This window comes from Micromys minutus (genome assembly GCF_963924665.1).
Source record: "Micromys minutus genome assembly, chromosome: 2".
Taxonomy (NCBI): domain Eukaryota; kingdom Metazoa; phylum Chordata; class Mammalia; order Rodentia; family Muridae; genus Micromys; species Micromys minutus.
Genome location: NC_137971.1, coordinates 74905800 through 74927052, shown reverse-complemented (window position 1 = coordinate 74927052; position 21253 = coordinate 74905800). Strand labels below are relative to the sequence as shown.

The 21253-nt window shown below is 46.1% G+C and overlaps 3 protein-coding genes across 4 annotated transcripts in view; 1 reads left to right on the top strand and 2 right to left on the bottom strand.

The window, feature by feature from the left end:
* The window catches only part of COG7 (component of oligomeric golgi complex 7), a 57799-nt gene extending 55010 nt beyond the window's left edge, over positions 1-2789 (bottom strand). For both annotated transcript variants that reach the window (XM_080913292.1, XM_080913293.1), the window contains exon 1: positions 2538-2789. In XM_080913292.1, coding sequence (XP_080769418.1) covers positions 2538-2706 — 169 coding nt within the window. In that variant the 5' untranslated portion in view covers positions 2707-2789. The remainder of the gene's footprint in view (positions 1-2537) is intronic.
* Positions 2790-5305: 2516 nt separating this feature from the next.
* LOC308416437 (eukaryotic translation initiation factor 5A-1-like) lies at positions 5306-6224 on the top strand. The gene has a single exon (XM_080911433.1). It carries the CDS (start codon positions 5330-5332, stop codon positions 5792-5794), a length of 465 nt encoding a protein of 154 aa, XP_080767559.1. The 5' UTR covers positions 5306-5329; the 3' UTR covers positions 5795-6224.
* A 3466-nt stretch (positions 6225-9690) lies between these two features.
* Positions 9691-21253, bottom strand: part of GGA2 (golgi associated, gamma adaptin ear containing, ARF binding protein 2) — a 29555-nt gene continuing 17992 nt past the window's right edge. The window contains exons 8-17 of the mRNA XM_080912009.1: positions 20816-20953; positions 19614-19695; positions 18609-18734; positions 17939-18028; positions 17660-17688; positions 17247-17380; positions 15344-15501; positions 12163-12332; positions 11136-11246; positions 9691-10773 (exon numbers count right to left, since the gene is read on the bottom strand). Of these exons, the coding sequence (XP_080768135.1) occupies positions 10663-10773; positions 11136-11246; positions 12163-12332; positions 15344-15501; positions 17247-17380; positions 17660-17688; positions 17939-18028; positions 18609-18734; positions 19614-19695; positions 20816-20953 (1149 nt within the window). The 3' untranslated portion in view covers positions 9691-10662. The remainder of the gene's footprint in view (positions 10774-11135; positions 11247-12162; positions 12333-15343; positions 15502-17246; positions 17381-17659; positions 17689-17938; positions 18029-18608; positions 18735-19613; positions 19696-20815; positions 20954-21253) is intronic.

The window sequence follows — 21253 nt, the reverse complement described above, 5'->3', positions numbered from 1 at the left end:
CTCTCTCTCTCTCTCTCTGCCTCTACTACCCTCTTAACTCTCCCATGACCTGAATAAACTCTATTCTGTACTATACCATTAAAAAAAAAAAAAGCTTCTTGGACTGGAGAGATGGCTCAGTAATTAAGAGCACTGATTGCTCTTCCAGAGGTCCTAAGTTCAATTCCCAGAAACCTACATGGATGCTCTCAACCATCTGTAATGGGATCTAATGCCCTCTTCTGGTGTGTCTGAAAACAGTGACAGTGTACTGGTATACATTAAATAAATAAATCTTTTTTTAAAAGTTTCTCTGAGGGTTGGGATTACAGGCACACGCTACCACTCCCATGGCTACCACAACCTTGTCCTTCATTCTTTCTTGTACCCTGTAGGTCCTGAATCAGGTTGATGGTGATGACTACATTCTGAAACACAGTGTCACTCATTATCCTACAGGGGATATGGCCCTGGCTGAGGTCTCCTCACTGGCTCCTGTTTTACCAGACATTCCCTGCTTCTTTAAATCATCCTGGGTTCAATGTAGGAAAAGGTGTATTTGTCAAATGGCCTTGAAATATAGTTTTAATTTTTCAATGAACTAGGTTGTGGACATCTTTAACAGGTGTTCATCCAAACTAAGTTCCTGCTACAGGGTCTCTATGAACCATCAGTGATGCTGCAATTGAACTTTTCAACTATCGGCAGAGCACTGGAGATCAAAGACTAGAACCTCTAGCCAGAGTTGTCTGGTATACTCTGAGTCTGGTAAGATTCTTCAAAGTCTAACCAAGGGCAGGGTACTCAGACATGCCTGAGCTACCGACGAAAGCAACCTGCCTCATGTTTTCCCTTAACACATGTGTAAACTTTTGGAAGTTCCTAAGGGGAACACCATTCTCCCTGGGTGATGTGGCAGCCATAGTGATAAACGTGAAACAGAACCACACACAAAGCCCAGGTGCTTTACAAGTTTGGAGGCCCATGAGGATGTATGTGTACAAAATGGCCCTGGCTGCTGAACTTGGAGGCCACTGCAACAGACTAGAAGTATGAACACCACAGTCTCCGGTTAGCCCTGTGTTCTTAGACTGAGCATGTTTTAGCATTAGCTAGTCTCTTCTCTGTGTGGGACAGGGCCCAAGGCTGCATCCCTAGCACCTCTAAACACAAGGATGTGGGTCCCAGGAGCCACTGAGGACCACTAGCCTACTCTTTCACTGCTCCCACACACATGCAGACTGAAGGAAAATATACCCTGGAAACCAAGCTGCAGCACCATAACCCAGGCTATGTGGCACTGTGTCCTCAGCACAGTGAAGCAGCAATCATGCCTAGACAATCTGTCTGTCTCTGTCTGTCTCCCCCCGCCCCATTCAGTCTTCATTCAGGATGGCCCATCTTCCTTAACTTATAAAGATATATCATAATGGATTTGTGTCATTCCCATATACTGCTAATACTAGGACAGGTTAACTAATGCTCTCAAAAGTGGTCCTTTCTGCCAGGCATGATGGGACAAGTCTATAATCCCAAAACTTCAAAGGCATGACGATCAAGAGTTCAAGGTCACCCTCCATCATACAGCAAATTCAAGGCCAGAATGGGCTACATGAGATTCTAGCTACCCCACAACCTCCAAAAGGACTCCTTTCAAGGTTTATTTTTTAATTACATACACCCATGTGTGACTGTGTGTCAGTATGTGCATGTGAATGTTCATGCCCAAAGAGACCACTGAATCCCATGAAACTGGAGTTATAGGTAGTTGTGAGCCACCTGATGTGAGTGCTGGGAATTAAACTCAGGTCCTCTACAAGAGTAGTATGTGTCCTTAACCGCTGAGCCATCTCTCCAAACCCAAAGAGGGTTTGGGGGAGGGGGCGCGAGGGTTTGGGGGAGGGGGCGCTAGGTTAATGGGTGAGGGACACATATCTGTAATGCCAGAATTAGGGAACCGAGAAGAATTACTATGAGTTTGTGATGAACCTAGGCGACAGAGACTGTAAATAAGGAAGGAAGGAAGGAGGGAGGGAGGGAGGGAGAGAGGGAGGGAGGGATAAGGAAGGAGGGAAGGAGGGAAGGAGGGAGGGAGGGAGGGAGGGAGGGAGGGAGGGAGGGATAAGGAAGGAGGGAAGGAGGGAAGGAGGGAGGGAGGGAGGGATAAGGAAGGAAGGAAGGAAGGAAGGAAGGAAGGAAGGAAGGAAAAGAGCGAAAACCAGCGAGAGTGATCCTATAGCCTAGGCAGGTAATAGTCTAGGCTGGACTCGAACTCACTTTGCAACCGAAGCAGGATTTGAATTCCTGATCCTCCAGCACCACCTTACGGTGCTGAAATTTCAGGCAGCCGCCACCACGCCCAAATTTCTCCCCCCAAACCCCCTTCTTTTTATAGGTTTTAAAGGAACTGTTAAAGCCTCGTCAGAGGTGAACACCAAAGCCCAGAATTACTCAGACTACTGCAGGGCTCGCTTTCCCACCAAAGGAGAGGGTCGGCCCCTGGGCCCGGTCCTACAGCCGGGTGCCGGGGCGGTCGGGTGGGCGTCTGCGTGGCTCACCCTCCACGGCGTGGTTCACCTCCTGGATGAACAGCTGCAGCTTCATCACCAGGGTTGCTGCGTGGCCGTCCGCCTTCCCCGCCGCCCCGTCTTTAGGGCCGGCTCTGAAGGCCGCATTAATCCAGTCCTTCACGTCGAAGTCGTCGGCCAGGAACTTGGAGAAGTCCATGGCGCGCGACCTCCTGGTTGGCGCCGAGCGACACCACCTTCGGGTCTCCGGTCGAAACCCACCGCGCCTGCAACTTGCCGCCCCGTCAGCGCGCTCGCTCCGAGGCCGAATGTCCCTCCTCGCGCGCCGTACTTCTTCCGGAAGCCAGTGCCCATTACCATAGCGACTGTTCCTGTTAGGACTGCCGGTTTCTCACAGTTCCAACAGGTATGACAGTTCCTTTTCTGCTAATATTTACCCAGCAGTAAACTAAGTAAGCTTGTGTTTCTTCTAACCTAGAATAACTTGACGTCTGAGAAGGGAGCAGCTGAGAATATAAACTCTGTATGTATGACTAGTGTTGCTACTTTGACGTCCTCACTAAATGCATACAGCAGTTTATTTTATATGGATGAGTGTTCTGCCTGTATGTTGTTGCCTGTCTGGTGCCGGCAGAGGCCAGATGAGAATGAAAGATCTCTTGGAAGTGGGATGTTTCATGTGGTTATGAATGCTGGGGTCCTCTGGAAGAGCAGCCAGTACTATTAACCGCTGGACCATCTCTCCTCTTAAATTTGGTAATGGTATCTAAATTCAGTAATCTTCAAAAATATAACTCTTCCCTTAATTCTTTCATTTATTTTCTATCATTTTCTTAATTAGTTTCTCCTCTGTCCTTCCTTTCCCTGACTTTTGTTTGCTCTTATAGTAAAGGTTTTTTTTTTGTTTTGTTTTGTTTTGTTTTTTGTTTTTAAAGACAGGGTCAGCTCTTCTATACTGGAACTCAAGCGCAAACCTCGAGATTGAACCTCCCACGTGCTAGGATTTCTGGCTTTAAGCCACCACACCACGTTCTAGCGTTGATTTCTAATTTTATTCCCTGTATTTGGGAAACATGCTTATTGTGATTTAAACTGTTCTAAGCATACAGAGATTTGCTATGTCCTTAATACTGGTCTGTCATGGAGAAGGGTCTGTGTGCATCTGAAAATATGTACAGCACACAAAAGGAGGCCATGATGTTGTGGGAAGTGGATACAGCTTAAGAGAATAAGCAGAAGAAGCCAGAAGACAAAGTCTATGTTCTCTTTCACTTTTGGGTCCAGATTTTATAAACGCCTAAAATAATATCTGACATGAGAGCAAAGGAGAGACACCAGAGGGGAAAAAGAATGGAAAGTGGGGGAAGAGGGAGAATATGCATAAGGGAACATGGGTAAAATGCATAGTACAGTTAAATAGATTGCCTTTATGAAACCGAGCATTATGTATATGAACATTCGATATAAAGAAAAGGAAGCAGAGAAGGAAGAAAAACACATGTCGAACTGAGTGTGGTGATACATGCCTGAAATCCCAGCAGTAGGGACACAGAAAGAGGAAGATTCCTTGAGTTTGAAGCCATTCAGGCCTATATAGCAAGACCCTGGCTCATAAAAACCAACTCAAACCAAACCAAATAGCAAAAGATATCTGCAGTCATTGGGTAAGAGTTCCGTGTATTTTCGTAAAGACTAGTAGCGCTGTTTGAAACATATATTCTTGATCATCTTCTGAGTTGTCCCACCAGTCACTGAAAGACCTTAAATTTCTAACTCGTTATTGTTAACCAGGTACAGTAGGTGACACACACCTTTAATCCCAATGCTCTGGAGGCAGAGGCAGGCCAAGGGGAATTCAGGGCTAGCTTAGACCCCAATGTGAGTTCCAGAACAGCCTGTGGCTATGTGTGCAGAGAGACCCCGTCTCAAAAAACAAGCAAACAAAACGAAATCTGTATCGCTGTGCTGCCCACTTTTCTGCTCAGCTGCCTTATTTTTGCTTCGGGTGCTTCAGGGTTCTGATATTAGATATATGTGCGCTTGTAACTTTTATCTTCTGTATTAACCTCATATCATCATCAAATACATGTTTATTTCTGGAACAAAGCCTATTCTCTGATTTACCTGGCTAATTTTTTGAGTATATTTTCCGTGTCTACTGGTGTCACTGAAACACAGGCTATTTTTTTTTGTTTGTTTTTTTAAAATTTATTTTTTGAAGATTTAATTATATGTATGTACTTGCATATCTCTGTGTGGGTTTGGTTACTGATGAATGGATGTACCCAGAGTCCAGAATATATTGGATCCCCTAGAACTGAAGTTACAGGCAGCTGTGGGTCACCCAATATGGAAGCTGGGAACCAAACCTGGGTCCTTGCAAGAGCAGTAAAAGAACAGTATAGCAGCTCAAAACTGCTTTTATACTTTTTCCTTTCTGTAGAATTCCACATCGTCTGGGCATGCCTATGAGGAATCATCTCTTAGACCAGGCTGGCCTCAAAACCCAATTATCAGCCTTCCTCTACATCCAGAGTGCTGGGATTAAAAGCATGTGCTACCAAACCCAGGTGAAGGATTATCTTAATTATGTTAATTAAAGAAGGAAGACCCAGCTTCATTGTAGGAAGGACACTTCCATGGGTGGGAAGGTCTAGATCCTTATAAAATGGAGAAAGCCGAGGGCGGGGGACAGCGAGCCGCGAGGCCGTCACGCCGGGGCGAGGGCCTGGGGCCAGATCGGCCCAGACAGGGCAAAGGCTCCTGTGCTGTTGAGGACCGGCGCTGTGCGGCCACGTGAGTTGGAATCGAAACCTCTTAAAATGGCAGATGATTTGGACTTCGAGACAGGAGATGCAGGGGCCTCAGCCACCTTCCCAATGCAGTGCTCAGCATTACATAAGAATGGTTTTGTGGTGCTCAAAGGCCGGCCATGTAAGATCGTCGAGATGTCTACTTCGAAGACTGGCAAGCATGGCCATACCAAGGTCCATCTGGTTGGTATTGATATTTTTACTGGGAAGAAATATGAAGATATATGCCCGTCGACTCATAATATGGATGTCCCCAACATCAAAAGGAATGACTTCCAGCTGATTGGAATCCAGGATGGGTACCTATCCCTGCTCCAGTACAGTGGGGAGGTACAAAAGGACCTTCGTCTGCCTGAGGGAGACCTTGGCAAGGAGACTGAGCAGAAGTATGACTGTGGAGAAGAGATCCTGATCACAGTGCTGTCTGCCATGACAGAGGAGGCAGCTGTTGCAACCAAGGCCATGGCAAAATAACTGACTTCCAGGGTGGCAGTGGTGGCAGCAGCGATCCATGAGCCTACAGAGGCCCCTCCCCCAGACATGTTCTGCTCTGACTGGGCCCTTGGCTGGACTCCAATTTATTTGACGTTTTATTTTGGTTTTCCTCACCCCTTCAAGCTGTCGGGGAGACCCTGCCCTTCACCTAGCTCCCTTGGCCAGGAATGAGGGAGCCATGGCCTTGGTGAAGCTACCTGCCTCTTCTCCCACAGCCCTGATGGGAAGGGAGTTGGGTACTGCTTGTGGTTTAGGCTCCCCTCTCCCTTTTTTCTTTTTAATTCAATTTGGAATCAGAAAGCGTGGATTCTGGCAAATGGTCTGGTGCCCTTTATCCCACTCATCCTGATCGGGTCCCCTGTTCTCCATTGTCCTTCACCCCCAAGCACCACTGTACAGACTGGGAACCAGCCCCCTTCCCTTTCTGTGTCTCTTCCCAAACCCCTTTAGGGGTGGTAAGAAGAGGGGGGGGGACGATCCCTCCTCAGGCATCTGGGAAGGCCTTGCCCCCAAGGGCTTTATACCCTTTCCTGTGGGCTTTCTCCCTGACACATTTGTTAAAAAATCAAACCTGAATAAAACTACAAGTTTAATATGAAAAATAAAATGAAGTAAAATGGAGAAAGCCAAGTTGATAATTAGCTGTTTCTTGAATATTAATATTTGGTTGCCTGCTTCAAGCTCTTCCTGCTTTGGTTACACTGAACTATGAGCTAAAATAAACCATTTCTCTCTTAAATGACCACAGGGTAGTGTGTTTTATCACAGCAACAGAAAGGGGAACTAAAAAGGGGAACACATCCCAAGTTTAAACCATTCTCAAGTCTGACCCAGTATTTCCTTTATACTGTGCTCATATGAATGAAGCCAGGACCACCATTTATCAGCAGAGAAGGTGCATCCCTGTCTGAGGTTGTGTCAGGCTTCTGAGTTACTAGGCTCATTCCCAGTGTGCCTCCCACAGCAAAGATGCCCTCTGCAGCAGGGAGAGGGAACCAGCCTCTTCAAGCACCAGCCTCCAGACATAAAGACCCCTCAGATCCCACCAGCCCTTTCCCTCACTACCCAGGGACCTTTTCAAATGTGTCCACGTTGCCAGCAGCTCTTTAGAAACATGTTAGTCTGTTTCCTAGTCCTGACCCTAAGCCTACACTTATAAAGAATATTTAATTTTAATATTGTGTATGTATGTTTATGCGTTGTGAACATCAGTGCAGGTACCTCTAGAGGCCAGATGAGGGCGGCAGAGATACACGTTGTTGTTAGCCTTCAGACATGGGTCCTCTGTAAGAGCAGTGCATACTCTTAACCTTATTGGCCCCAAGCCAACAATTTTTGAGACATGCCAAAACTGATCTGGATAAACCAGGCATAATGGTGTAGATTCTTAATTCAAGCATTTGGAAGCTAGAGCCTTAAAAAAAACAAGGGTTCAATATCATCCTGTGCCAAGCATCCTAGGTTACAAGAAACTGTTTTTAAGTGGTGGGGGACACTTGAGTGTTGCTTCCTGGCTTGAACACAGTTCAGTCGGCCAAAACTAGCTTTATATGGAAGTCTCACACCCGCTGAGTGCAACACAGTGGTTCACATTTTTTATTTTAATTTCCCCTGCACTAATGAAACAAAGATGAATTACTATGAATTTAAAGTCAGCCTGGTCTATAATCTCCAAACCAGCCAAGATACTGTGAGACTCTGTGTGGAAGTCACAACTTGTAAAAATGGGCCATCCTTTGCTCTTGGTGGTCACAGCTATACCTATTCTCTCCCAGCTATCTGGTGTCACATCACTCTACTTAAGCATTCCAGTGTGGATCTGAAAAGTGAGGGAACTTCTATTCCATGGGTGTGCACTTGTGCCTGAGAAGGCCAGAGACCAACTTCCTGTGCCCAGATGCCATTCACCTTACTTTTTCAGACAGGGTCCCACATGGCCTGGTACGTACCAACTACATTAGGTGGACTGGTTAGCAAGCACTGGGGACTGTGCTCTCTCGTGCTTGCCACCACACTCAGCTCCACTATACAGGTCCTAGGAATCAAACTCAGGACCTTACTTTTGCACAGCTAGCACTTTGAAGAGTCATCTCCCCAGCACAGAATTTTCACCTTTTAAATTTTAATTTTGAATCATGTTTAATACCTGTCAAAACAGTGACATTAAACATAAGAAATAAAGCTTTATTTGGTTTGGAAATTTCAGCAGATGAAAAATAAAGTTGAGAAGAAACCCACCTGTAAGTAACGTAAAGACCCAACTATGGCCAGTTATGTGTGTATACAAATATCTGGGGAACTGTTTGATTTAAAGCTAGAGCCAGGGCAGCTTGGTTAGCTTTATGTAAACTTAACACAGCTAAAGTCATCTGAGAGGTGAAAACCTTAATAAAGAAATCCCTCGATAAGATCAGTGTGTATGCAAGTCTATAGGGCATTTTCTTAAATAGTGATTAGTGGGGACAGGGGTCTAGCCCACTATGGGGTACCATCCCCAGAATGGTGGTCCTGGCTTCTATAAGAAGGTAGGCTGAGCAAGCCACGAGGAGCAAGCCTCCATGACCTCCATGCAACAGTTTCTGCCTCCAGGTTCCTGCCCTTTGAGTTCCTTTCCTACCTTCCTTAGATGATCAACAGTGATGTGGAAGTGTGAGCCAACAACCCCTTTCCTCCCCACGGTGTCTTGGCCATGGTGTTTTATCACAGCAGTGCTAACCTTAACAAAGCCATAAATTTGACCAGAACTACAAAGAAAAATGGCCTGCATTTTCATTTAGCAAGTTTGACAACAGTTTTCTCCCATAGTATAGGGAAGATTGTTTGCTAATGTTGTCCACTATCCAATCTCTCCTTTCATGGTAACTAGACCCCAATTCTATGCTGTGCAGCACTGCATACAAAAATCCATACTTTCCCAGTGTGCTTTGCAGGTAGGTGTGGCCAAATAATCATACAGGACAAGATGTGAAGGCAGACATCTTAGGAAATTTCCAGGAAGCCTTGGCATTTCCCCTTTCCCTCCTGTGACTGACAGTGCATACTGGAAACTGTGAGAAGCATGTTCCTGGGGATTTAAAGACAAAAAACAAACTTTGGATGCCTTGCTCTAGCCTGCTTCCATGTGGATCTGGTTCGTCATCCCCTTTTATAGGGCCATCGTGTCTCTGACTCTGTCCTGTCTCTAAAACTTTTTTTCCCATTGCCCAGTCACAGGCTCTAGTCAGCAATCCACATGTAGACTGTGTATTTTAGCTACCAGATCATGTTTCTTTGAACGTGGTATCTGAGTTCTAGGTCAGGTTGGACTGTAGCTTGAGACTATAACTCATACACAACAAAAGACCAGGGCTGGAGGATGCAACTATGTTGGATGAGTGCTTGCCTAGCATGCACACCCCTGGCTTCCATCTTGTCAGAACTTGGTACACATGAGTTGGAGGCATAGACTCAAAAGTTCAAGGTCATTCTCTTTCAGGACACACGAAGTTTGAGATCAGCTTGGGCTACATGAGACTCCATTTTTAAAAAACAAAGTCATGGTGGCACAGGCCTTGTGACAAACAAACAGCCAGAAGCTGTCCTAAAATCTACTGAAATTATCAAATGTTCCGGGCTATTAATATATACCTAAAGAAAATTACTTCCTCACCACCCATTTCAGGCCTCAGGGTGCCTTCTCCCACAGATCCAGCCAAGCAGAACTTGCTGAAGCACGTGCCAAAGTACCCAGCACATCTCAAAGTATAGGTCAACCATTAGCTTGACTTCCCCTTTCTGAAGCACTTGAGGCAAACACCCACCCTCTTCTCCAGCTCCCTCGGCTTGTCAGGACAGTTCTTTATCATGTCCTCACTCGTTGGCAGAAGACTTTTCCTTCCAGCCTGTCACCTCTAAACACATACCCTATGGACTCAACACCAGGCAGATTTGGACACAGTATTTATTAAGTGATGTTCTGTACTTAGTCACCGCATGGCTCTCTACCTGCATCGCAGCTCCCCACCTTGGATTGTGAGGGCCATAAGGCTGGTCCCCCAGCTCTGATTTACAACAACAAACACAGGGTCACAATGAAAGAGCTCTGAGATGTTTGTGAACAGAAAAGGTGAAGATGACATTGTGGGTCCTGAGTAAGGGCCCAGACAGGCTGCCCAACCCACAGAACCCAAGGCCTGAGCAAGGCCTCAGAGGGTCCATCTAAGGGAGAATCTAAGGCACTGTAGTGAAGGACATGATTGGCCCACCAAGTGTGGTCTCCTGGTCTCATGGCAAACCTGCCTGAACCAGTACAACAAACATTCCATTTAGAAGGTCTTACTGAACATCTGCAAGCAGCATTTGCTAATGAAAAATGAAGACAAGGCCATTCTTGGAAGAGTGTGCCCCAGAAGACACTCTGTCACAAGACCAACCAGGTCCCTTTCTAAGGTCCCTGAGAATAGCAGCCTGGGAGCAACTAAGACTTTCAAAGGCTGACAAGGCACAGAGTGGATGAATGAAAAGATTAACAATACATGGAAAAAACTTTGGCTTATAGAACTCCAACTCGAGGCAGGGGCAACAGTGTCAGCCAACATGCAGAAGCAGCTATGAGTGCAGCAGAGATAGTCTCAGAGGTTGTCAGCACCCCCACACCGCCCACATCCCAAGCCCAGCTCTCCCTCCTCCCCCAACACCCCAGTAACACACTCACACGCGTACACACACATGATCAACAGACAGATTGGCAATCAAGGCCTAACATGAGGAGAGAACTCTTGGCACTCTGCACAACATTACAATGAGTCCCAACCAGACAGTAAAAGTAGTGCTGGCCTAAGCTTGACTGAAGAGTCTTGGTTGAGAAGTCAGGCAGTGCTCAAGACGGCCAGATCTGGAAAGTCTTTCACCTCTCCTACTTCACTGAACGGCTGCCCACCTTGGTTGAAAGTCAGCTTATACCGCAACCGGATAGGTTCCTGGGGCAGAAGAGAGGCTAAGATGTTAGATCAATCAATCAATCAATCAGTAGGAACAGAGTCTAATACAAAAGAGCCATGTATGTATCCTGAAAGCCATGTCCACCTCTGCCGTCCCAAAGGGTAATTTAGAGAGCTACAGGAAGACAGAACACCTCCTCCAGGAGTCTAGGTATAAATAAGCTCGAATGTCTCTTCTTTGGTTCCCAGCTATGACACCACTACAGATCTTCAAACAAGTCCCAAAGCAAAGCAAGGGCTGTTCCACCCCAAAATCAACTTGGAGCTCCCCAGACTTGACAGCAAAGCCTCAATGCACTGTTGAGGGTCTACTTCATGCTACCAAAGACCCTGGAACATACTTTGTGCGGGTTGTCAAGCAACAGCATCTGAGATATCACAGCTGGAGGCATCAAAGGACTGAATGCGGGGAGCTTGGAACTGGACGCTGGCTGCAGCTTCACTCGCATTGACTATGTGGAGAAAATTCAACATGTTAATCCAAAAAGCTACCACTTCAGTAAGGACACTCAGGCTAACAGCAGCATAGTCTCCCTCAAGAAAATTACCCCAGGATACTCATATGGTCCCATATACACGTTTCTTATGACTGGATATAGGACCCACAGAAGGCTTTCCCTCTGCCCACAGGAATATATTTGAACTGTAGTCCACAGATGGCCTCTGAGAGGCAACATAAAACGCCAGAGAAAATTTTGGGCTGAGCTCTCAGTCTGCCTCTTACTAGTTCTATGCCCTTGGACACAACACTTAGCTCAAGCCTTAGCGTAACAAGAGGGTAAAGCAGTGACAGGCTACACTTGAGACAACACACATCCATTTCTGTCTTTGCTTGCTTGCTTTTAAGCCTAAGTAAGAAAAAGAAGGCCATGCAACCCTGGATACTAGAGGCTATGTTCATGCTTTAGAAGGCCCAGGACAGTCAATGGTAAGGTGTGGTAACACACACCTATACTCCCAACACTCGAGAGGCAGAGGCAGGCAGGAGAGTAAGTCTGAGGCCAAGATTCGCTAAAATTAAGTTTCAGGCCAGCCTGATCTACACAGTGTGACCCTGTATCAAAAACAAAACACAGTGGGGCATGTGGTATATATACCTTTAGTCATAGTAACCAGGAGGAAGAGGCAAGCAGATCTTTGTGAATTGGAGGACAGCCTGGTCTACATAATGAGTTCCAGGCCAGCCAGGGCTAAATATGAGATACGGTCTCAAACAAAAAACAGAAATCTTGGCTGTGGGGCTTTTGTTTGTTTATGGAATTAACTTAAAAACTTACCTGGGTAGATCCTTATGTGAAGTAAAATATACAGGAATATCCCAGTAAGTAAGCCATTGAAATCCAGTTTTATGTTTAGCCAGTGACTTACTTTTGGGGCAGCCACCTGAAACATGACATCCCAGACAGGCTGGGTGGCAGTGCTCATCATGGTCAGCAGCAACACCTGTACATCGGGGTGGCCAGGGGCCCCAGTCTGGGAGAAGTGCATCAGAATCCGGAAGCCGTTCCGGTCATACACGATGATGGGCGGCAGACTGCCTGGTAGACAGGGAGCCAACAGGGTCAGCACTCACACTTGATACCATGGCTGCTGCCTCCCCTCTCTCCACATGACATCTGCACCCTGAACCCCAAATCCACACTGCACTCCTATAATCCAAAGCAATTCCTTACCACCACCCACCCATCCTCCTCACACTACGAGGCTTAGTAAAGGGTCATTGAATGTGATCATGACTAAAGTTATGTAGGAGCACTATAAACAGCACGAATATCACATAAAATGAAATTACAAAACCACCAACACATATAAAGCCAGCCATGGTGGACCATAGCACTCAGGAGGGAGAAGCAGGCAGATCTCTGAGTTCTAGGCCAGCCTGGTCTACATAGTTTCAGGACAGCCAGGCTATATAGTGAGACCCTGTCTCAAACACACATACACACACACACACACACACACACACACACACACCACTTGCATGGGAAACAAGCATTACAAACACTGTTTTGTTCTGATCTCTTTCATAGGACCGCATACACACAGCCACATTGTAGTCTGAATGAGAATGGACCCATAGTCTCATATGTTTGAATGCTTAGTCCTAACTTGGTAAATCCGTTTGGAAAGGATTAGAGGTGTGACCTTGTTGGAGAAGGTGTCAGAGGTGGGCTTTGAGGTTTCAAAACCTCATGCCAGGCCCAGCCTGTGCTCTCTCTGCCTACTTGCAAATCAAATGGGAACTCTCAGCTGCTGCTCTAGCACCATGCCTGCCCGCTTGCCTTCCAACACGCTTCCTGCCATGATGATCGCACTGTGAGCAAGCTCCCAGCTAAACATTTTCTTCTGTAAGCTGCCTTGGCCATGGTGTCTCCTCACAGAAGCAGAACAGTGAGCAGGACACACTCCTCCCTGTACTTTATAGTGTGATGAAGATGCCAGATATGTATGAAGGCCCAGAAAGATGGTTCTGCTGGTCAAGGAGATGGATCTGATTCCCCATAAAATGATTCTGACAGTAACTTGAGAAGAAAACCCATGAGCCCTGTGCCTCTTGCATGCTAGAACATGACACAAAGGCACAAGCCTGTGATCTCAGTACTTCACAGGCAGAAGCAATGGCAAGAGGATCAGAAACTAAAGCCATCCTCAGCTGCATAGTGACTTCAGAGCTGACTTAACACAGGAAAAATTAATGCTCCAGGCTCATAATGTGATTACAAATATGTTATCAGACAGTAAGTAATCTAAAGAATGTGGTACTGTTTTATTAAACTATACTTACTGAACTGGACAGACGGCTCAGACTGGTTGTACAATTATGAGGCTCAAAATTTAAACCCCATCACCCACATAAGCGACATGTGCTGGCCCGTTATCCCCTATTCTGATATGGGCAGAGTCAGGAGGATTGCTGTAGTCTATTGAGAAAGCATGAGCCCCAAGTTCAGGGAGAGACCTTCCTCAGAGTGACAGAAGACTCTCAGCACCCTCTTCTGGTCTCCCTGAATGCATGCAGGTGACACACACCGAGCACACAGATGTATATACACAGACACATATACATACACAAATCTTTTTTAAAAGATACAGGCTAGAGATAGCTTAGTAGCTAAGAGCACTAGTTTCTCTTCCAAGAACCTGTTTGAGTCCCAGCACCCACATACTGGTTCCCCAGGTCTCTACAGTTCCAGAGGGTGTGACACTCTTCTGCCCTCTGTGGGCACCAGGCATAAAAACACACAGGCTGGGACCATTAACACCATTAATCCTAACACTGTACGGATTCTTTAGGGAGGCAAAGGTAGGTTAGTTGTATGAGTTCAAGGACAGCCTGCTCTATACAGTAATTTCCAGGTCAGCCAGAAATATATAGACAGAACCTGTCTCAAAACAGAAAATAAAAGGACTAGAGATGAATCTCAGTAGGTTCCAGCCTAGCATACAAAATGTGTGGGTCGGGTACCTAATACCACATAGACTGGGTGTAGTGGAATACACCTGTAATCCACAGAAGCAGGAAAATCTGAAAGTCAAGATCACTTTTAGTTCTGTAGTTAGTTCCAGGCCAGCATAGAATACATACGACTATCTCCAAATCAAAAGGAAGGAATAGGAGGAGGGATGGAGACTGGGAGGAAGGGATACAGTTCAGTGGTAGAGCGCTTACCTAGACTGTGCAAGGTCTCAGGGTTGATACCCAGAACCACAACATAAAAGACTTCAGCAGAATGTCTGCCTCTGGCCAGCTGGTAAAGCCACATGACCCTTCTGCTTTAATTTTTTTTATTCTACATTCAGTATGCTATTGTAGCTTTTATCTCTAACACTTATGAACAGTTACAAAGCAAACCAAATGATTCTCGAAAGTTCATTACCTACCTTCCAAATGTTAACACCTTACAGAACTGTGGCATAATCATCACAACCAAAAAATAACACCAGACACGAAATATTGTTTCAATCAAAACTAAAACAAAATGAGCAGAGTGCCTGCTATTACCAAGTACATTTAAACAACGCTGCCCAGCCTCCAGGGCCCCTGCACCCCAGCTCCCCACACCTTGCCCCCATACATGACTCTAGGGTGTAGAAAAGCAGAACCCTGGCGCCCCAGGTTGTTTTCTGCAGTACCATGCAGACCACAGCAAATCGCCTTAGTTGGCAGAGCACTCTGGTCTCCTTTCCTGTGGCTGAGGCAAGATCCACAGTGAAGCAGCAGCATTAGCCAAATTCTTCAGTTCCCACTGACCTTTTCTCGGTCACCTCCAGTCACATACACCCTCCACTCCTTGAATCCCAGATGAAGGAACATCATGTCCCTAAGTAGATTTCCACCTTCTCATTAAACTCTACCTACCAATACCCCTCACAGATCACAGTCCTAATACAAAGAAGACTAAGGAAAAGATCAGCTCAATAAACCAAACTACTCTTTTCCCCTCTCCCCCAGCCTTAACACCAACTCCCTCAATTTAATGGCCACACCTATCAGTGCAGAGTAGTTTGTTGTCATCAGAGGTCTAACAAAGGAGTACAAACTACTTACTGGGCTTCACAGACTCCAAAGGGACAAACACGTGAGCCAGAGGTGTATTCTGTGAGGCTGGGGAAGAAGCCAATGGCCCAGCTTCCCAGGACCAACCTGGAGAGGCCTTGGTACCTGGTGGCACCTCCTTGGGGATGCTTTTTTGTGGAACGTAATTCCTATAAAGAAGTAAAAATGACCAATGACTAACAAAAACTAGAAGACTTCAGGAATCTGTCACGGCTTTTGTATTTCATTTTTCTGAATAACAAAACATGCATGCAAACATGCTCACCCCCACAAGAGGAAAATGATTAATGATAGCCATACAAACCCTAATGTAACTGTTAGAATGAGGTGCACATATACATAAACTCACATAAAAATGTCTCAAAGATGTAACGGGACACGAAACCAGTTCTGTGAGGACAGAGAGAAGGCTCAGGATAAGGCAGCTGGGGGCACACCTGACAACCTGCGTTTGGCCCTACACTGTACACAGAACTGACTCCCAAGTTGTCCTCTAACCTCCACATGCATGATGTGGGTGCCTGTGGACACACATGTACTCATACATGCATACACTAAGTAAATAAATGTAATTTTAAAAAATGTAAGGGGCTGGAAAGATAGCCCAGTGGTTCAAAGTGCTTGCCTGCTGTTCTTACAGAGGACATGAGTGAACTTGTAATTCCAGCAGGGGATTTGATGCCCTCTTCTGGAACTGGAATATAGATACACTTTTTCTTTTTTTTTTTTTTAAAGAAAGTGTGACTGGGCATGGTGGTACACACCTTTAATCCACAGGGAATCAGAGATAGGTGGATCTCTCTAAATTCAAGAACAGCCAGGGCTGCATGGTGAGACTGGAGGACAGGAGAGGGGGTGTGCTGGAGAGATGAATTAATAATTAAGAGTACATACGAGGGCCCAAGTTTGGTTCTCAGTACCAACATCAGTCAGAACTAAACCCCTTGTAAATCTAGCTAGCTTTAAGGGATCCAACACCCTCTTCCGGCCTCCAAGGATACTTGAGTGCATGTGGTATGCATATACACAGAAACACACATATACATAAAAATAAATCTTTAAAAAGGAGAAAGGAAAAATCATGTTGGAACACAGCTTCATAAAAATAAGCTACACTGACGCGTCATCACGTGTAACAGAGCAAAGGCAAACACGTGAAGGCCTGTTCCTGTCTCCCAGCACTCAACAGGCCAGAGGACAGACTTCAGGATAGTCTGCTACAGTGAGACTGCCATCTGGGGGTAAAGGGGAGAAAGAAAGAATAGAGAAAGAACTGGAATCAAGGGTCAAAAGAAATCCTCTTTGAAAAGAAGAAAGAACTTGCTACTCAGCTACCCAGTTTTTAGAGAATGGTATTTAGGACATACACCTTTTTTTCTCTAGTTTTACATAATTTCAAACACAGCAGTCAGGAAAGAGAAATAAACACTATAATTATGTCAGCCAGCCTTGGGAAAGCATATGGGACACGGCTGTGATCACTGCACTTAGAGGTAGGGGCCAGAAGTTCAAGGTCATCCTAGACAGAAGACTGTCTCACTAAACAAAACAGGCCAGTAAGATGGGTCAGGGCAGGCAAAGATACTTGCTACAAAATCTGGCCGGCTGGGTTCGATCTCTGGAACCCACATAAAGGCAAGACAGAAGCACCTCACAAAATTATCCTCTGACCTCTGCATGCTTACCATGACCTGTGTATACCCACACACACACACCACACACACATCATCTGTCACCGACTTCTGTTAAACTTTAACTTCTTTCTGGATCTAAGTTAGGATAGGGTCAGATAAGACAGCCAAGGGGAAGCAGCACCAAGCATACAAAGAGCATGCCCTTCAGCAGGAGGGGGCGAGGAAGCTGCAGAAAGAAGCCATTGGCCCAGAACACTCACAGTGGTCCTGGAGATGGCTGTGGCGAGAAGAGATCCAGCAAGTTCCGGTCTGCAGAAAGACTCTGGACTCCACTCCCCAGGAGTGTGATGGCGCCCGGCTGCTTCTTGTCCTTACAGCAACTTGGAATGACAACCTGCCAAACCAAAATCACGTCTTTTGTGGTAGGAGAAGGGGCAGAACAGAAGACCCCTGCACCTTCAGGAAACCAATACAATGAAAAGGTTAGGGTAGAAGAGAGAGAGATACCCTTCCAGAAGATGAGGACTAAACCAAGTAGTACAAAACCCCACAAGATGAGCTGAGAATCCCACAGAATGGTGGAGCTGTGATCACGCTCCAGGCAAGCAGCACTGCCACCATGGTAGGACTGAGTGACCCTTCCCATAACTCCCCACTCGAAGAGCTTTCCTACCTGGTTCCTCGTGGGAACATCGTGGATCCCTATGAGAAAGAAGCAGAGTGAGAAACATCGTCATTACAGCACAGACAGGCGATGGGGCTGGATGGCATGCCCACCCATTCTGGGGTTTCTACAAAGCCTAGACTAGGGATCCGCCCAAAGAGATTTATCTGTACTACCTGGAATGCCAGAGTACCCCTCACCAGAGCAGGCCTGTGCTGCCTGAGGGAAACAAACCCACCCATCCCTCTACTTGGTGCCTTTCTGTGCTTAAATAATATCCTCTCTTACCTAAGGCTGCCAGGTCCTGTTGAAGCAAAGATGGCGCCTCCAGGTCAATGAGGGGGCAGTTCTTCCCACAGGGTTCTGGATTCGGGAATACTATTAAAGAGATGGGGTTAACAGATCCAAAAATGAAAACAATGTTCCTATTTAATCCCTACTGGTATCTTCCTCCCAGAAGTCACCATGTCCCTCACCAACAACCTCTGCCTGAGCTGGGTGCTAGGAAACAGCCGGCAATAGGCCCATCAAAGGACTCACAGCCCCGACCTAGACACTGAGGTCTTCTTTTTGCCCTGGCCCCTCTCAACACCCAGAGCAGTAAGAGGCTTAGGCTACTTCTTCAGCTTAGACACCTTCTCAGGTTTCTGATCAAATTCGATTACGGTACTCAGAGATTCTCAGGCCGAGCTCCAAGACTTAGAAGGTACAGGTCAGAGACGGGGGCAGTGTTGAGATATAATCTTGGACCTTGTGAATGCTGGACAAACATCTACTACTGAACCAACTTCCTTGTCTCAGGCTCCTAGGAGCACTTGAGAGGGATTAAAACCTGGCCTGACACAGCCTTTTGCTTGCATGTGGGTGGGGATCTAACCTGCCATGGGTGTATGGTGGCTCCCAAGTCTCACTCTTGTGACTTGCACCCTGCCCCAAACAGAAGGCTTCTAGCACGCACCTCTGGGAGCAGGGATGGCTCCCACTGCGGCAGGCACCGCATTCCCGGCATTGACTCGGCCCTCCACCACCTGTTTGTACAGCAGAACCCCCTGGGTGAGAAGGTCATTTGCTTGAAGAATCTCCGCTGAGGAAAAAAAGCAGATTTAGAATTCCTCATTGTAGCAGCCAACCATCTATCCTATTCTTTTCTTAGTCATTCCACATGGCTCTAGCAGGCTTGGCACACTCAGGACCCCAGACCCTGGTCATGTGACTAGCTTCCTTCCAGACTCCATCACTTAGCTTTAGCTCTATGTCCCACTGTCCACACAGTTAACTGGCAGCAGTTAACACCCCAACACTGTTCTTTCAGTGAGGAATTTTGGGAGATATTTTTAGTTGAGAAAGGTTGATATGAATGTCACTATTACAACAATTCCTTGATACCTGATTCAGTTATTAAAAGCTTCCCAGATCTAGTGAATGGGTAGAACCAGCTTTGTAGCCTGTATACTTCACCTGTCTGCAAATATAGATCTAGTATTTCTAATAAAAATTTGGCATCCTAACTGAAGCATACTTAATAATAAATAACCACATCTGGCTATAACATAGCCTTGGTCTCTCAATTATACCTGATTTATCTATCAGTTGCAGTATCAGTAACAGAAAAGACATCACCACAAAAGAACACAACCCGAAAAACATATTCAGAGAATCTTACAAGTCAGTAACCTGTTTTTCATGGAAAAAAAAAGAAAAAGAAAAAGAAAAGAAGGCAAGAAGGAAGGAGGGAGAGAAAAGGCAGAGCACTGTTTGCTGGCCTTCCATGGGACGGTAACACAATGTCTCCTACAGACGTCTCCAGACTTCTGATCCTCACATTTTTTACTCAAACCCAGAGTCCCCGGGAGACGTAAGCCATCATCCCATACCAAACTCTATGTCCTGTCTGTGGCCCCCAGCAGCCCACATCTGTTTTACACTCAGGATACAGCTACACCCAGAGAAACGGAGCTGTTACCTAGCGCGTCGTCGTCATCGGTGGTGTCGCTTGCAAGCCGGAACAGAGTGGGCCGCAGCTTCTCACATCTTTCATACACAACCTGGGAAGACAGAGCCTGGTTCACATCCTCACATCCAGGCCCCACTCAAGTCCTCACAGGTCTCCCTGACTGCCTCAGAGTGTAGGTTCTTCCTTAGGCTGTGTCAGATCCATGACTACAGTTGAGGTAACGTGACAGAATCAGGAAGGCTGAGAACCAGTGCCCTAAAGCCAGGTGAAGTGGCTCACTCAGGAGGCAGGGGTAGTGCATATGACACCTGATCTACATACTAAGTTCCAGACCAGCCAGCCTGTCTCAAAACGATTTGGGCAGACACAGTAGATGCATGCAACAGCCAGGATGGTAGTTGCTCATGAGACTGTAAAATGGTACAGCTACTTTAAAACCCATGTCAGGCAGCTCACAACCTATCAGAAACTGAAGCTCCAGAGGGTCCCAACACCCTCTCCTGGCCTCTGTGGACACCCACCAGACATATATTTTTAAAAAGAAATAATAAACCTTGCTCAGTGTAAGCAAAGTGTTTTCTGTAGTGGAGATGGCGATGTTCTAAATTAGACAGTGGTGATAATTACCATTACAATGTTAATCATCAAAGGGTAGTATCAAAAAGAAACACTGATCTGAGCAGAAATAAGAACCAAAGGAAGTGGATTTCTACTGCCATAAGGACTGTGAAGTAGTACAAACACTTAGGAAAACACTCAGCAGCTTCATAACAAGTTCATTGTTCATTTACTTAGCAACCCCACATCTAGACATCTCAAGAAAAATGTCGGTGTAGGGTCATTCAAAAATTCTGAACACCATTTACATAGCAGATTCGTTTATAGTCATCACGGTCTGAAACCACCCAAATATTCACCAGTCAATGATGTGTATACATACTGTGGAGCATCCATTCAAAAGACTACCCATCGCTGCATACGCTAAACTAAAAACTAATTCAAACATAACTAAGAGGGTGGAGAGTGCATTCTACTTATAGAATAAAAGATAAATAACGTATCACTGGCTGGTGGGACTGGGAGGGAGCAAGGGATGACAAAGGAACAGAAACCTGACTCTCCAGACCACGATGGCAGCCACAAGAACACATAGGTGTAATATTACATTGTGCTTATAACAATAGGTGCCTTAGATCACTGCTAGAGATTACCTGCAGGGCCTGCTGGTCAGGCAGGGCGTGGCCTGGCCTTCGGTACATGCTCAGCATCTCCCGCAGCACCCTCACGTGGCTGCGGACTTCCTCTACTGCACTGACTCGCCTGGACACCTTTTCGGACTTTTCTTGTTCCTTTGAGGGAAACCAAATGGACAGAAATAAGAGGAGTCGCCTAGGTAACTCCTATCTAAACATCAGAAAGGGAGACAGTGCATGCTGGGAGTTCAGGAAGTCATGAAGACTTAAGTGAGTAGGGGTGCTTGCCCTGAATTCCTACAGATGACAACATCATCTGGGGACCTGGGGACTTGTCAACTGTACATTCAGTCTCAATCCTTCTGGAACAGACTCCCAAATCTAACTCTACCAACACCAAGTATTTTGTCCCAGGGATAAAAGAAGCTGGGAAGCTCAGCAAGGAGTCTGGAATCT

Coding starts and splice junctions, on each gene's coding strand:
- LOC308416437 (XM_080911433.1), top strand. CDS start 5,330: ATGGCAGATGATTTGGACTTCGAGACAGGAGATGCAGGGGCCTCAGCC.